This window comes from Balaenoptera musculus, chromosome 10, assembly GCF_009873245.2.
Source record: "Balaenoptera musculus isolate JJ_BM4_2016_0621 chromosome 10, mBalMus1.pri.v3, whole genome shotgun sequence".
Lineage (NCBI taxonomy): Eukaryota > Metazoa > Chordata > Mammalia > Artiodactyla > Balaenopteridae > Balaenoptera > Balaenoptera musculus.
This window is the reverse complement of record NC_045794.1, coordinates 10,219,389-10,233,299: the sequence shown is the minus strand read 5'-3', so window position 1 is coordinate 10,233,299 and position 13,911 is coordinate 10,219,389. Positions and strand designations below refer to the sequence as shown.

Sequence of the window (13,911 nt, the reverse complement as noted above, 5' to 3'; positions counted from 1 at the left end):
CATTATGAGAACGTGTCTCTGTCTCTCTGGTTTTCCTGTTCCCCACCACAGTCATGCTGGTGGCTACCTGGGCCTTAACGTAGTTCTGTAAAGCACATAGCTCAGTGTCCACAACAGAGCCATAGCTCAGAGCCGGAAAGCAAGATAGGAACTCAGCAAGCTTCTGAAGAGCCTATGGGACCTCCTTAGCCATTTGTAAATGCAGGGATGTGTGTAAGTTCAGGACTTTGGGATAGGTTGCCCTGTAAACTCTGCCCTACTGGAAGCGGTGGGCTGGTCAACGTTTAACAACTGGCTCTTCAGGGAAAAAACCTATTTGTGATGTTTGTCCGTTTCATGGTGTGAATATTCCTACCATGGCTGATTCATGATACCAACATGATGTCACTGAACTTGGAGTTGGGAAGGAATGTGCACAGCTGGCTCTGAGGAGCTCCATGCAAGCCAGTCCCAGTCTACCTCTGTTCCATTCTTATTTCATATATAGGTAAATCAAGCCTGCATAACAGTGAAAGATTTAAGGAAAATATCTACCGCCATTATATTTCCTAAATTACAACAATTAAAATTTAAAAGAGAATTTCCTACTCAGGGAAATACTATTGATCACACTTTTTCTGCCCTTTAATCAAACTGAAGTCTAGAGTTCTGCTTACATTCCACATTTAATTAATTAATTTATTTTTGGCTGGGTTGGGTCTTCGTTTCTGTGCGAGGGCTTTCTCTCTAGTTGTGGCAAGCGGGGGCCACTCTTCATCGCAGTGCGCGGGCCTCTCACTATTGCAGCCTCTCTCGTTGCGGAGCACAGGCTCCAGACGCGCAGGCTCAGTAGTTGTGGCTCACGGACTTAGTTGCTCCGTGGCATGTGGGATCTTCCCAGACCAGGGCTCGAACCCGTGTCCCCTGCACTGGCAGGCAGATTCTCAACCACTGCGCCACCAGGGAAGCCCCTTATTCCGCATTTAAAAGGCAACAAGTTAATCATCTGTGATAATGAATTTCCAATATTCTCACATTCTTTATTCTGAAGAAAGGCTGTATTTCTAGACCAACATTTCTACTGCACTTTTGATGCTAAGCCTCTGTGCAGTATATAGTGGGAGTGATTTTTTTCCCCCAAATGTTCACTGTGTCACATATTTCTCAGCTAGCATATTGAACAGATGTATCTGTGGGTAGCAAGAGGCTGTGGGGGAATAACTTTATATTCCTATGTTTGATTGAGAAGTCCATGTACAGCCAGTTTGACTGTGTGAATTCACATCCAGCCCACTGTGGCTTTCCAACAGTATGACCTTGGGGAAGAACTTCAGTTTTTCTCAATTGTAAAACAGGGCTAATCATGTTACCTACCTCGAAGGGCTACGCATATGAAGTACCAGACACATAGTAAGCACAAAATAAATACTAACTCTTGGTAGTAGTAATGTTATAAATACTGTCATCATTGTAATTAATCTCACTGCTTATTAGTAAACAGCCAATGTATCTGCTTAGGTGCAGCAGATACTTTCCATTCTACAGAAAATGTTTCCGTTCATTTTTTTTTTCCAACCAAATCATATAAATATTCAACATTATAAAATTCTAATTTGCCATTAAATTTTTAAACAAATGTCAGAAAAAAATGGTCTTCCTATATTATGAGAACATCTGTGGATCTTTATAATTTCAGGAGGGAAAAGGAAATCCGTTGTTAGGGTTTTTTGAGTCTAGAAGAAACCTAACCAGCAAGGATATGCTTATCCAGGAATAGCCGCTGGCAAACTGTGAAGTAAACACAGTTTCTCATCTGTGCCCCTCTCTTCCTCTTTGTGGTCCTCTCATTAGTTTCTAATCATTCATACATTCAGCCATCCATCAAAATACGATTTTCAAAAAGTTAAAATCATGACTGTCATTCATCATGACTCTCATTCAAATATAGAATGAACACCATGTCAAAGATTTATTAACTTATTACTGAAGGAACTGATGAGATAATAAGGTTGCTTCCAAGAGCATTTGAATAAATGGATATTTATAGGGTTTTTTGTCGTTGCTGTTGTTTGTTTCCTTAAATAATGTGAGCATAAGATTGCTAGGAGGCACAGAGCTGGTTACTGCCCTACAGGGCAATAAGTCTATAACCTTTGGGGTTATTTTTTTCTACTAGACAGAAACTTGCATGTTAGCGTGTAATGTCTGGGCGCTAGTCATATAGTAATAGCAAAATCAAGCACAGATACATTCTTCCAGAGAATTAAATGATCCTTGGGGAAGCCCATTTAACAGTGTCGTAGCATGACATTAAAATGTTATGCTATGGGGACCTCCCTGGCGGTCCAGTGGTTAAGACTCCACGCTTCCAATGCAGGGGCTTGGGTTCGATCCCTGGACAGGGTGCAGCCAAAAAAAAAAAACTTATGCTATGCTCTCTGTGCCTTATTTTCAAGTATTGGATGATTTTTCTTAACACCTCTATCCCTTTATGTATTCAGTAAACCTTTATTAATATCTGTATGCCCCAGGGATATAAGGACACAGTCACTGTCTTTAAGGAACTCATAATGCAGCAGGGGAGACAACGTTCAAAATAAAAATTACAGTATAAAATGATAGACATATCATCTTATATATAGACCCAGACCTCTGTAATGATGGGACTCTCCAGGGTCCCATTATTTCAGAGGTCCCCCAGTCCGTAGCTCTACACCATGTCAGCCCATCCATCATTTTCCCCACCTATATATTAAAACCCATCTCTTAGAGCCCAATAGATGAATAATTCCTCTCTTAGATAATATATAGATAGAGATATATTTTAAAATAGCGGCCCTCAATATCAACCCAATGGAGTGTGTCATGTGGCAGTCTCCGAGTTGGTTGGGAACAGACAGGTTGAGCAGGAAAGAGGTGAAGACATCTTTCTTGTTGCTGCTATAATTACTGAATATGGATGACCCAGACATAATTATGAATTCCGCAGCCCTTGCATTTCAGAAACACCCCCTTGAAGATGTAGTTATTTCCAAATTAATGGAGCAGGGGAGACCTTTCTGAACTTTTACTTTGGGACCCTAGAATTTAGTTATAATATGGCAGACCATGTTTTCTGGGAGGGGGTGCAGGAGGCTGTCTGAGGTCACCTAAACTACCTTGACTGTCCCTTAAATGAGAGTTGACCTGGGTGACTTCAGTTTCACCTGCCCTGCTCTGCTCTGGAGCCATGTTTTCCCCTGTCTCCATGGTCACCAGCGTTTCGGCTCTCTGAGAACACACGGTGATTTTCTGTCTCTGCATTTAATGCTCCTAGCAGAGCCACCTAGAGTAGGAGGCCTGTATTTCAGTTCTCTGTACTTATGGAGTCAATTCAGTAAATAGCTAACAAGCGATTATTAATGTAAAGAACTTCAGTGGAAGCTGTAGAGCACGGACAAAGAATAATGCCCTTTTCCCAGGACCCCATAGTTAATGAGAGAAGACAGAAACATGGAAGCCATTCTAAAGCAGTGATTGTTAGTCTGGGCTGCACGTTGGGATCACCTGGGGAACTCAAACATCCCGATGCCCAGGCTGCACTCCAGAGCAATTAAATCAGAATCCCTGAGGGTAGGACCCAGGCATCAGTATTTTTTTTTAAAGCTCCCTGGGAGAGTTCAGTGTGTTGCTAAGCTAGAGAACCATGGCTCTAAAGCAAAACAAACTGGGAAAAGGAGTAACAACATGCTCTCTGAACAAGGAATCCACAGCCATTCTGTATATTCTTATCCACTGTGTGACCACATTTCAGCCCATGAATGTGGAAAATGTAACCTCTCATTATAACCATGGGGAAAATGTAGGTCAGTTTGCTTGTAGGGCGTTTAGAGACTGTATAGTCTGGGAGGTATGGTCTGCAGAAGACTATACCTCTAAGGGGAAAAGGGCCCAAGAAAGATCAGCCCTAGAAGGATGACCCCCAAATCATTCCACATGCTTTCTCCCTCCCTTGGAATGTTTGGGGCTTTTTAAAAAACCCCTTGTGTTCCTGAAGAAGGGACCTTCATCCTCCAGGTCCCCGGCTTACACCTCACCTCCTTTGTGAAGCCTTTCCTTTCCTTCCCCCTATCCCAAGAAAAATCGGGTCCCTATTTTTCTCTGTCACTTAGCTCCTTATCTACTAATTATAATTATTATAGAATTTAGTTATACTATGGCAGACAGCTCATTTATACATTTACCCTTTTATGAGCCTTACTTTTCGTTGTTCTCCTAGTACCTAGCATAGTTTCTTGGTGTATTGAATGAATAAACAGAGCCGCAGCACTTTTAGGTCCAGTCAGAAAAGTCATGCCATCGGTCAGGGGAGACCTAGACTCGAGAACTCCTCAGGCTCCCTCATCCCATTTCTGAGCAGCGGGGTCCTGCGCTTCCAGGCGGGGGAAGGGGCGTCAGGGAAATTGGTGGACACACTAGTTGATGTAAAGCAGCTGGAGGAGAGGATGGGCGAAGGCCTCGCAGCGCTTTGGTGGTAGTGGTGATCTTGAGTTTCATCTGCAGAGTTTTGCTGTGAGAGGAAGAAGGAAACAGAAGGAAGTTCACAGGTTTCAAAGTGCGTGTGGAGCTATGGGAAAGTGCCTGTGCTACCAGCTCCTGTTGTATTTAGGCCACAGGCATCCCCCAAGAGTTTAGAACAGCTCTTTCTGTCTGGGAAAATAGCTCGTCTGTTTTATTTTTAAACTTTAAATCTTTTTAAAAAATTGTAGGGTTTTTTTTTTTTTTTGGTTTTGGGGTGTTTTTATTTTTTGGAATTTTGTAGGTTTTACACAAATAAAGGTGAAAAGATTATTTCAATTTTGTAAGGATAACAGTCATGCATTCCAGATTTTCTAGGACAGTGCTAATTTTAGATCTTACGTCCTGTCTTCAGACCGTGTATCCTAATTTTTTATATGGAAAATATGGTAGCTAGTCTTACAGTTTACTATCAACCAGTCAGCCATGCTTAAAGGTCTTTTAGTTATTAAAATGGCTAATTACCTTACATTTCTCTTTGAGAAATTAAGTAGGGCTGTTTCATGGACAAAAAAAAAAAGCCTTGAAGGGAACCTGGACCTGGCCTTTAGTGCATTGCCCTGAGCCCCAGACTTTTGTTGAATGTGGTTTCTTGGTGAGGACAGTATCTATTAACACCCTCTCCCTACCACAAGTCATTGGGAAAACACTTCAAGGAAAAATGGGTCATTAAGAACTGTTCTTTCATATAGAACTGTTCTTTCGTCTCACCTCTAAACCCCAGAAACGTTCCTCTGTGAGGTGTAGTGACAGGACCCCCGGAGAGGGACGGAAGCCCTGCTGAGCCTTTGCTGGTGTGCCCTCCCCTGCGCCACCGGCCAGGTGGAATCGCTGTGGTTATTATGGATTCAGCCGCTGTGCTTTCTCTTTCTGCTTAATAGATTCAGACCAAATTAAACCCTAATGATCGGACTGCAAGCAGTCACCTCAATTTTAATTGAATGGCCCACGATGATACAGGCTTTTTCCCTATTAAAAAGTATACCTTTTTTTTTTCCCCTCACTGAATAGTAGGGAAAAAAGAGTTAAAATAAAGGCTGGGTGAAGTTAGAGTTGGTTGCTTATAATCATCTGAATGCCATAAGGTTTCTAGTAACCTGGTTACACATTCATTAGGGGACATCTTGTATATTCTTCAGTCAGGGTCGTTTTGTGAAACACTAACAACAGAATAGCATCAAAATATGTCACTGATAGGTGGCCTATCATCTTTCGGAAAAAAAAAACAGGCTATGTTTATGTGTCATTAAATGAGCTACTTCTGGCTCATGTGAAAGTGTTATGTTTGCTCCATGTGCTGCCATAATGCTTTTGTAATGGAAATTCTACAATAAGTAAGGACAAGGTCGTTCCCAGTAGCCAGTCAGTCTGTATTCACAGATTTCTGTTCGCTTTTTCCATAGCTGACGCCTGTGTGTTTCCATCTGCCCGTTTTCCTCCCTTGCAGCCTCGTTACTTTAGTGTTATGACATTCAGGAACTTCTCACGTACCTCCCAGGATTCCAGCAGCACTTCATTTGGGGGTAACGCCCTAACCATGAGCCAGATTTGAGCTCTCTAACCCTCCGTGATCCCCAGCGTATGAAGGGAACAAGGTTCAGCGTAGGAGTGGGGCTTGCTGTGAGTTCCACCGCATTTGACTAAGGGTCAGGAGAGGGGGAGGCCAGGGAAAGCCTGAGCTGGGATCAGCTGAAACCGTCCTAAAATGAAAGAGAAATGGGGCCAGAGCTTTTTCTGGGTAGTAGTCGTGTTTTCCTGCCAACACACAAGTCCTACTCATTGACAGATGACAACCGATCTAAGCGTCAAGTAAGATTGTTAGTCTTAGGAATCAATCCGTGTAACACCGTTTTAACAGGAGGCCTCATTCTTCTTTTCTTATCCAGAACTAAGAGGGAAAAAATGAATATGGTTTTTGCTCACAGAATGGATAACAGCAAGCCGCCTTTGGTTGTTCCTACACTTCTGGTGCCCCTCCAAAACCACAGCTGCACGGAAACGGCCTCCCCTCTGCTGAGACGAGACCTGACGGAGCTCTACGAGGAGCACGGCTGGAGGAGCAACGGAACAGACCTGCGCGACAGACCGAACCCCGGGGAAGTGGCCACAGCCAGCATTTTCTTTGGGGCCCTGTGGTTGTTTTCTGTCTTTGGCAATTCCCTGGTGTGTCTGGTCATCCACCGGAGCAGGAGGACTCAGTCCACCACCAACTACTTCGTGGTGTCCCTGGCGTGTGCCGACCTGCTCATCAGCGTGGCCGGCATGCCTTTCGTCCTGCTGCAGTTCACCACCGGCCGGTGGGCCCTGGGCAGCGCCACGTGCAAGGCCGTGCGCTACTTTCAGTATCTCACCCCGGGCGTCCAGGTCTACGTTCTCCTCTCCATCTGCATAGACCGGTTCTACACCATCGTCTACCCTCTGAGCTTCAAGGTGTCCAGAGAAAAAGCCAAGAAGATGATTGCAGCGTCCTGGATCTTTGAGGCGGCCTTGTGACCCCGTGTTCTTTTTCTATGGCTCCAACTGGGACAGTCATTGTAACTATTTCCTCCCCTCCTCTTGGGAAGGAACTGCCTATACCGTCATCCATTTCTTGGTGAGCTTTGTGATTCCATCCGTCCTCATAATCTTATTTTACCAGAAGGTCATAAAATACATTTGGAGAATCGGCACCGATGGTCGAACAGTGAGGCGGACGATGAACATCGTCCCGAGGACAAAAGTGAAAACTATCAAGATGTTCCTCATTTTAAATCTTCTGTTTTTGCTCTCCTGGCTGCCCTTTCATGTTGCTCAGCTGTGGCACCCGCATGAACGAGACTATAAGAAAAGTTCCCTTGTTTTTACAGCTATCACATGGATATCCTTTAGTTCCTCAGCCTCTAAACCTACTCTGTATTCCATTTATAATGCCAATTTTAGGAGAGGAATGAAAGAGACTTTCTGCATGTCCTCGATGAAGTGTTACCGAAGCAATGCCTACACTATCACAACCAGTTCAAGGATGGCCAAAAAAAACTATGTCGGCGTCTCAGAAATCCTCCCCACGGCCAAAGCTGTAGCCAAAGACTCAAGCTATGGTTCATTTGACAGGGAAGCCAAGGAAAAAAAGCTTGCTTGGCCCATTAATTCAAATCCGCCCAATACTTTTGTCTGATTTCTCAGAATTCTTTCAATTACTGTTATGTACCAGAGATTAAAACGTTTAACTGTAAAAACAGAAGCTATTTATATATTTTTTTCGATCAACTTTCTGAGGGAAATGTTTGATTTTGTAAAATGCACTCACTATTGATTTTAGTTTTCGTGTTTTTTATTTTAGTTGCTTTTTGTTTTCGAGGAAGCTTTCACCTTGAGCTTATGGTCAACAGTCCCTTTACTATATTAGTTACATGCATTAAAAAAAAGAATGCTTTCCTACTTTTTATTTACCATTAGGTCCAAAAAGCATAAGCCATATACACAGTCTTTGATTAATGATTCAACCTGGTTTTATTGTTTCCTTTTTCTCCTCCCTACTGAAATTTTGTTAACTATGGGCTTCTGTTCCAAATGAAATCTCCTGTGTGACACATTTCAGAGACTTGAATTTCTCTACTAAGCAACATTTAGAAAGTGTTAATATTGTATATGTTTTTACATTACCTTCTGTCCGGATCTGTTCTGGAGAGCACTCCATATATGGGAATATACTGGAACTTGCTGGGTAGTCTTCTGTGATCGAATTATAATCAGGATTCTTAGGGAAAGAAAGCTTATAGAGTTGCCTAATTTTGGTCTCTGTCTCTTTTTCTCTCTCTCTTTCATTCTCCCTTAACCTAACCAGCTGATGATGCCTTGAAACATTTGAAACGGCCGTGCTGTTTTCCTCACATCTGTGTCCCATCTAGGCTGTGTCCAGGATGTTTATGTCTCTTCTGAGTTAAACTCAAGAAAATGAGCAGGGACCCTGGCTGGGCAAGCCCAGAAAATGCCAAAGGGAGAAGTGCAGATGGGATCTCCCTGCGCTCTGCAGTTCAGGCAGACACCTTTGGCTGCCCGGCGCTGCCCCTATACCCTAGGACAGCAAGGGCAAGGAGCACTTTCTTCTTTCTCCTGGACACTCAGACATGAGGCCGTTTCTCCAGCCAGCACTTCCTGCCCCTCCTCTCTCTCCAGGATGTATCGTCTTACCCTCACCAAGCTCAGACTCTTCTTTGGCTGTGGTAACTCGAGATTTTCTTCTCTGGTTGCCAGGTCTCCATTATTTCAAATCTAGGCCTAGCACATTTTAAAGATGTACTTATTCAAACAATAACGGGTTTACAGACAAGACTGGTGTGCATTTTCACACCCTAGTTAACAAGAATTGCAAATAATAATATCAGTCGTTCAGTGATTTTACCTGTATTATCTCACTTTATCCTCTCAAGTATTCTGTGATGTTCATATTATCATCTCTACGTGACTTGCCCAAGTCGGAGTGTGACCGAGCTGTTTTTCACCTTCAGGTCCCCTAACTGCAAGTCTGTTGCTCTTTCCTTGACATGACAGATTTCTCTCTAGGGAATGCATGTGTAGCCAAACCCATCCAGACCTCTGTGGGCCTAATGGCTGCTGCCTGCGTGGAAATCTTGAGGTCTGGGAGAACGTGGCATTCTTAACAGGAGAGTATAGAAATTTAGCGAGCTGGCCCTCACCTTTTCCTTGGCTGTGGCTAGGTTCCTGGGCTGGTGGTGCTAAACGTCTGAAATGGGAAAGAAGCTGTACATCCCACCTCGCAGACACAGGGAAACAAGACAAGATGAGGCTTGGTATTTGGGGCAAAGAATGAGAACAATAAAGTATTCCATCCACAAAACATCTACAGATGGTGTAGATGCATGTAGATGCTGATGCATTTAAGTGGAGGTGATTTCTTTAATCAAAGTCAAAAGATAAAAACAGTGTCTTTTATTTTCTTCCTTTTCTTTCTCCTCCACATATTCTTCCTTATCCTATCAGCCAATGGCTGACCAGACAAAATGAGCCAGATGTTTATGTCACATGGCCCTTGTATTTTGTGGTTCAGAGTTGTTAAAAAATAGAAGAGACCCTGCAGTACTTATTTTTTTAAATTTACTTTTTGAAGTTAGATTGTAACAAGTAAAATTTAATTTACTTTAATTTTATTTATTTATGTATTTTAGGTCTCAGTTTAAACCAAAAAAGACTAGATGATTACAAAGCTCCATTCTGTCTTTAATGTTCTGTGAGTTTACCCCAGTGGGTGGAAATTCAGTGAGACAACCTCTTACAAACTCTTGTTATCGAGATTAGCTTTTTTAAAAAATCCCCCCAAATAATGACAAATTAAGAGTGTTAATCAAATCACAATGGAGAGAGCTCTAAAGTCTCATGACCTATGATAATTCAGCTACATTTTCTCAGCATGTGGATAATTCATTGTATTTTTTTTTTTTTTAGTTTAGTTTAGTATTTATGGTTCCTGTTGTCTCACTTGATCCTGAATTTGGAAGAAACTGGATGTAACGCACAGATTGATGAAGATTTGCATAAGTCCCAGCAGTACGGGAACAATATTCACCATACCTCACGTTTACCTGCCAAGCACAGGGAGGCAGGCTGTTGAGGGGAATAAGAAAACGACTCCAGTCTCCTTACCAGGCACATGACGAGGGGCATCACAAATGTGGATTCATGTAGCCTCCAAACAGGAGTTCAAGAAAGCTAACGGGGAGCAGGGTTCTGAGGAGAGCAGTTCCCCTACCTGGCTCCAGGTGCCCACAGACCATCAGAGGACGGGGCAGGGTCGCTTCCTTTGAGGTGGAATTCGAATTTCTCCTTTTCTTCTCATCTTCAGTGAAATCATTAGTCCCGCCAGCCTGCTGGTCAAAGGCCATCAGCACATCCTGCTCAGATGCACTTCCCTGTGGACCCGTCACAGGTTTCCCCAGGATGCCTGGAACCAATGAATGCCCTGGGCCAGAGTTCTCAGCAAGGGCAATTTTATCCAGGGGGACCTCCACCCAGCATGTGGGGAGCAGAGTCATGTGCCAGATAAGGTTGGCACTCTTGCCTCTCCTGGTGGGTGCAGTGCTTCCCTTCACCCTCCAGCCTTGCTGCCACCTGCCAAACTCGCTTTGAAGCAACAAGCAAGGTCTGTTGGAGCTGCGGGACCAGGATCAGCTTCAAGGTTATGCTCCTTATAAAAACCACACGTAACAGAAGCAAAGAATTAGACTTTTAGAGTAGAAGGAATGGGACGTTGGGAGACCTAACCCAAGCCCCTCACTGTTTAGAAGAGCAAATTATGTCCAAGAGAGGTCAAAGTAGGGGTACACAAAAATGCCTTCTGCCAACCAGTCCAACATTCTTTAAATTTGCCGTGCTGCTGGCATGATGCATTCACTGGAGTGAAAAAATCCTCACTGTGTTGGGAAGAATATGAAAAGAATAAACAATTCCCCATTGCTTAGTGAACCTGCTAATTCATCTGGAGCAGAGACGACCTTAGGGGGCCGTGATTAGACAGCCATGGAAACGAACCAGCTTGGTGCCACTGTTTTGCAGACCGACCGCTTGGTGGCACTGTGGCCAGTAGGCAGACCCCACCAGCTCTTCACAGGGCCTGGCACACTGGCGATTTGGGGGAAAGTCCTCGTTGCATAGCAACAAGACAGTGAAAATTGCTGAGCACCCAGAGCAGCAGCTGCAGATTAACTAATCAGTGTGTTCAAAACACAAAGCATCTAAACATAGGAGGAAATTCCAAAATAATTAATACCCTTTACAGACATGAAATCACTAGTCAAAATATTATTTTAAACCCATTTTACAAATGGTAGCATTTTCGAAAAACCCCGTCATCTCACCAACATGCAGTTGTTGCCACCCACACTTACCAGGGCCTCTCTCTTTTCTCCTTTTATTATTTGACTCTGAGAATTTATGGATTCCATAGCAGTGTAATCTAGACTTTCCCTAAAAGTAAATGTTCCTGTGTTCCTGGTAAGTAGGCACTTAAATTTATTTTAGGTTAAATTTATTTTTGGCCCGTCTCATTTTCCTCAGACCCTCTTTAATTTTTTGAGCCCCTACCTACAATCTGGGCCATTCTGAATTGTTTGCTCAACTGAACACTTCTGTTCAAAAGCTCTGTCTTCTTTCTCAGGAGAAGCCTCCTTATTATTATTTTTTAATTGAAGTATAGTTGATTTATAATGTTGTGTTAGTTTCAGGTGTAAACTGGACACCTGAAGGTAAAAGTATATATTCTTTTTTAGATTCTTTTCCATTATCAGATAGGTTATTACAAGATATTGAATATACTTCCCTGTGCTATACAGTAGGTCCTTGTTGTTTATTTATTTTATATATAGTAGTGTGTATCTGTTAATTCCAAAGTCCTAATTTATCCCTCCCCCTCCTTTCCCCTTTGGCAACCATGAGTTTGTTTTCTATGTCTGTGAATCTGTTTCTGTTTTTTGTTTTTTGTTTTTTTTTTATATTGGAGTATAGTTGATTTACAGTGTTGTATTAGTTTCTGCTGTACAGCAGAGTGATTCAGTTATACATATACAAATATCTATTCTTTTTCAGATTCTTTTCCCATATAGGTTATTACAGAATATTGAGTAGAGTTCCCTGTGCTATACAGTAGGACCTTGTTGTTTATCTATTTTATATATAGTAGTTTGCATCTGCTAATCCCAAACTCCTAATTTATCCCTCCCCACATTTCCCCTTTGGTAAGCATAAATTTGTTTTCTATGTCTGTGAGTCTGTTTCTGTTTTGTAAATGAGTTCATTTGTATCATTTTTTTAGATTCCACATGTAAGTGATAGCATATGATATTTGTCTTTTTCTGTCTGACTTACTAGAAGAAGCCTCTTTAAAAGTATTGCTTTTTAAAAACTCTCATCAACCCTAATTGAGTTATACAATTAGGATTCACCTATAATTTGAAGAATGTGTGATTTTAATTCCGCAGGAAAATGACCCCCAGAAATGCTGGGTGTGTGTATCTGGTTTCAGGGTTATGATGCAGGTCTGGAAGCTTGAGAACATCATCTGGTTTTCAGTGGCAGACAGTCAATACAGCAGTTTCAGCTGTTTGCCCACAACAGCTAGATATGGGAAATGAAAACTATAAGGGAATTCTGAATGAATCCTCTCTATTCTGTTTCCCTGCAATACCTTCCAAAGAGTGCTCTGTTTTAGGAGACTGTATTCTGCTAGTAGGACCCTGAATGTGCTAGACAGACCATGGCATGGATACCTGGGCAGCAAAAGAGTTGTGAGGAGTTTTATGGCGGAGAGGGTGGGGAGCACAGTGTGTGAGAAGAATGGATTCATACTCTATTCATCAGTCCAGATTCATTAAAATTCTGGGCTATCTGATTCTCCAGGTAGATGGACTATATATACTTGAATGACCCTTTAAAAATTAGTAAAAATTGGGCACAAGACTCCAGTGACACCTCCAGCCAGCAAAGTTTTCCTTAAAAAACAAGTATGATGGTTGTTTTCAAGGGCTCTGGAATCAACTTCTGTGTTGAAGCTCAGGTTCTGCTTACCACCTATTTAACCAGCAAATTCTCAAACCCCAGCTTCTCTATTTTTAAAATGGGGAAAATAACATGCCTACCTGTATTAGGGTTCTCCAGGAAGAGCCGAACCCATAGGACATAGATGACAGATAGATAGATGGATAGATGACAATATGTTAAGAAATTGGTTCTTGAGATTAAGGGGGTCAGCCAGCTTGAAGTTTGTAGGGTGGGTGGCAGGCTGGAAACTCAGGTAGTTGCTGTCGTCTTCAGTGTGAAATCTAGGGCAGGCCAGCAGGCAGGATTTGATGCTCCAGTCTTGAGGCAGAATTTCTTCTTAGGGAAACCTCATTTTTTTTTTTTTTTGCTCTTAAGGCCTTTAACCAATTAGATAACCATATTATCAAGGATAATCTTCTTTACTTAAAGTCAGTTGGTTGAAGCTGTTGAGCACATCTACAAAATACCTTCACTGCACCACCTAGGTTAGTGTTGATTAAATAACTTGGTATTCTACCATAGCTGACATGTAAGATTATCATACCACCTTATAGGATTGTAATAAAATGAGCCCAGACCCATGTAAATCATTCATTCAGTGCATTACCAAACACATGGGAAGCCCTCAAAAAAGGTTTTCTATTGTTATTTAAATTTAGTTGTTGCTAACCCAATGGATTTTTCCATTTTCAAGTTATTCAGCACCTATTGCTATGTGCTAACTAGTAGAAACAGGTTTTTAATACCATTCTCAAATTGTGGCATTGTTTTCCTTCTTTAGCTTTTTTCCTTTCTTTCTTTTTTAGTTCTGCTAATATTTTGCAGACTCAACGTGGAAGGAACAGC

The 13,911-nt window shown here is 42.2% G+C and overlaps 1 protein-coding gene across 1 annotated transcript in view; it reads left to right on the top strand.

Moving 5' to 3' along the window:
* The window catches only part of GPR19 (G protein-coupled receptor 19), a 33,326-nt gene extending 25,494 nt beyond the window's left edge, over positions 1 to 7,832 (top strand). The window contains 2 exon segments of the mRNA XM_036866230.1: positions 6,423 to 7,025; positions 7,027 to 7,832. Coding sequence (XP_036722125.1) covers positions 6,423 to 7,025; positions 7,027 to 7,690 — 1,267 coding nt within the window. The 3' untranslated portion in view covers positions 7,691 to 7,832.
* Positions 7,833 to 13,911: the final 6,079 nt, after the last annotated feature.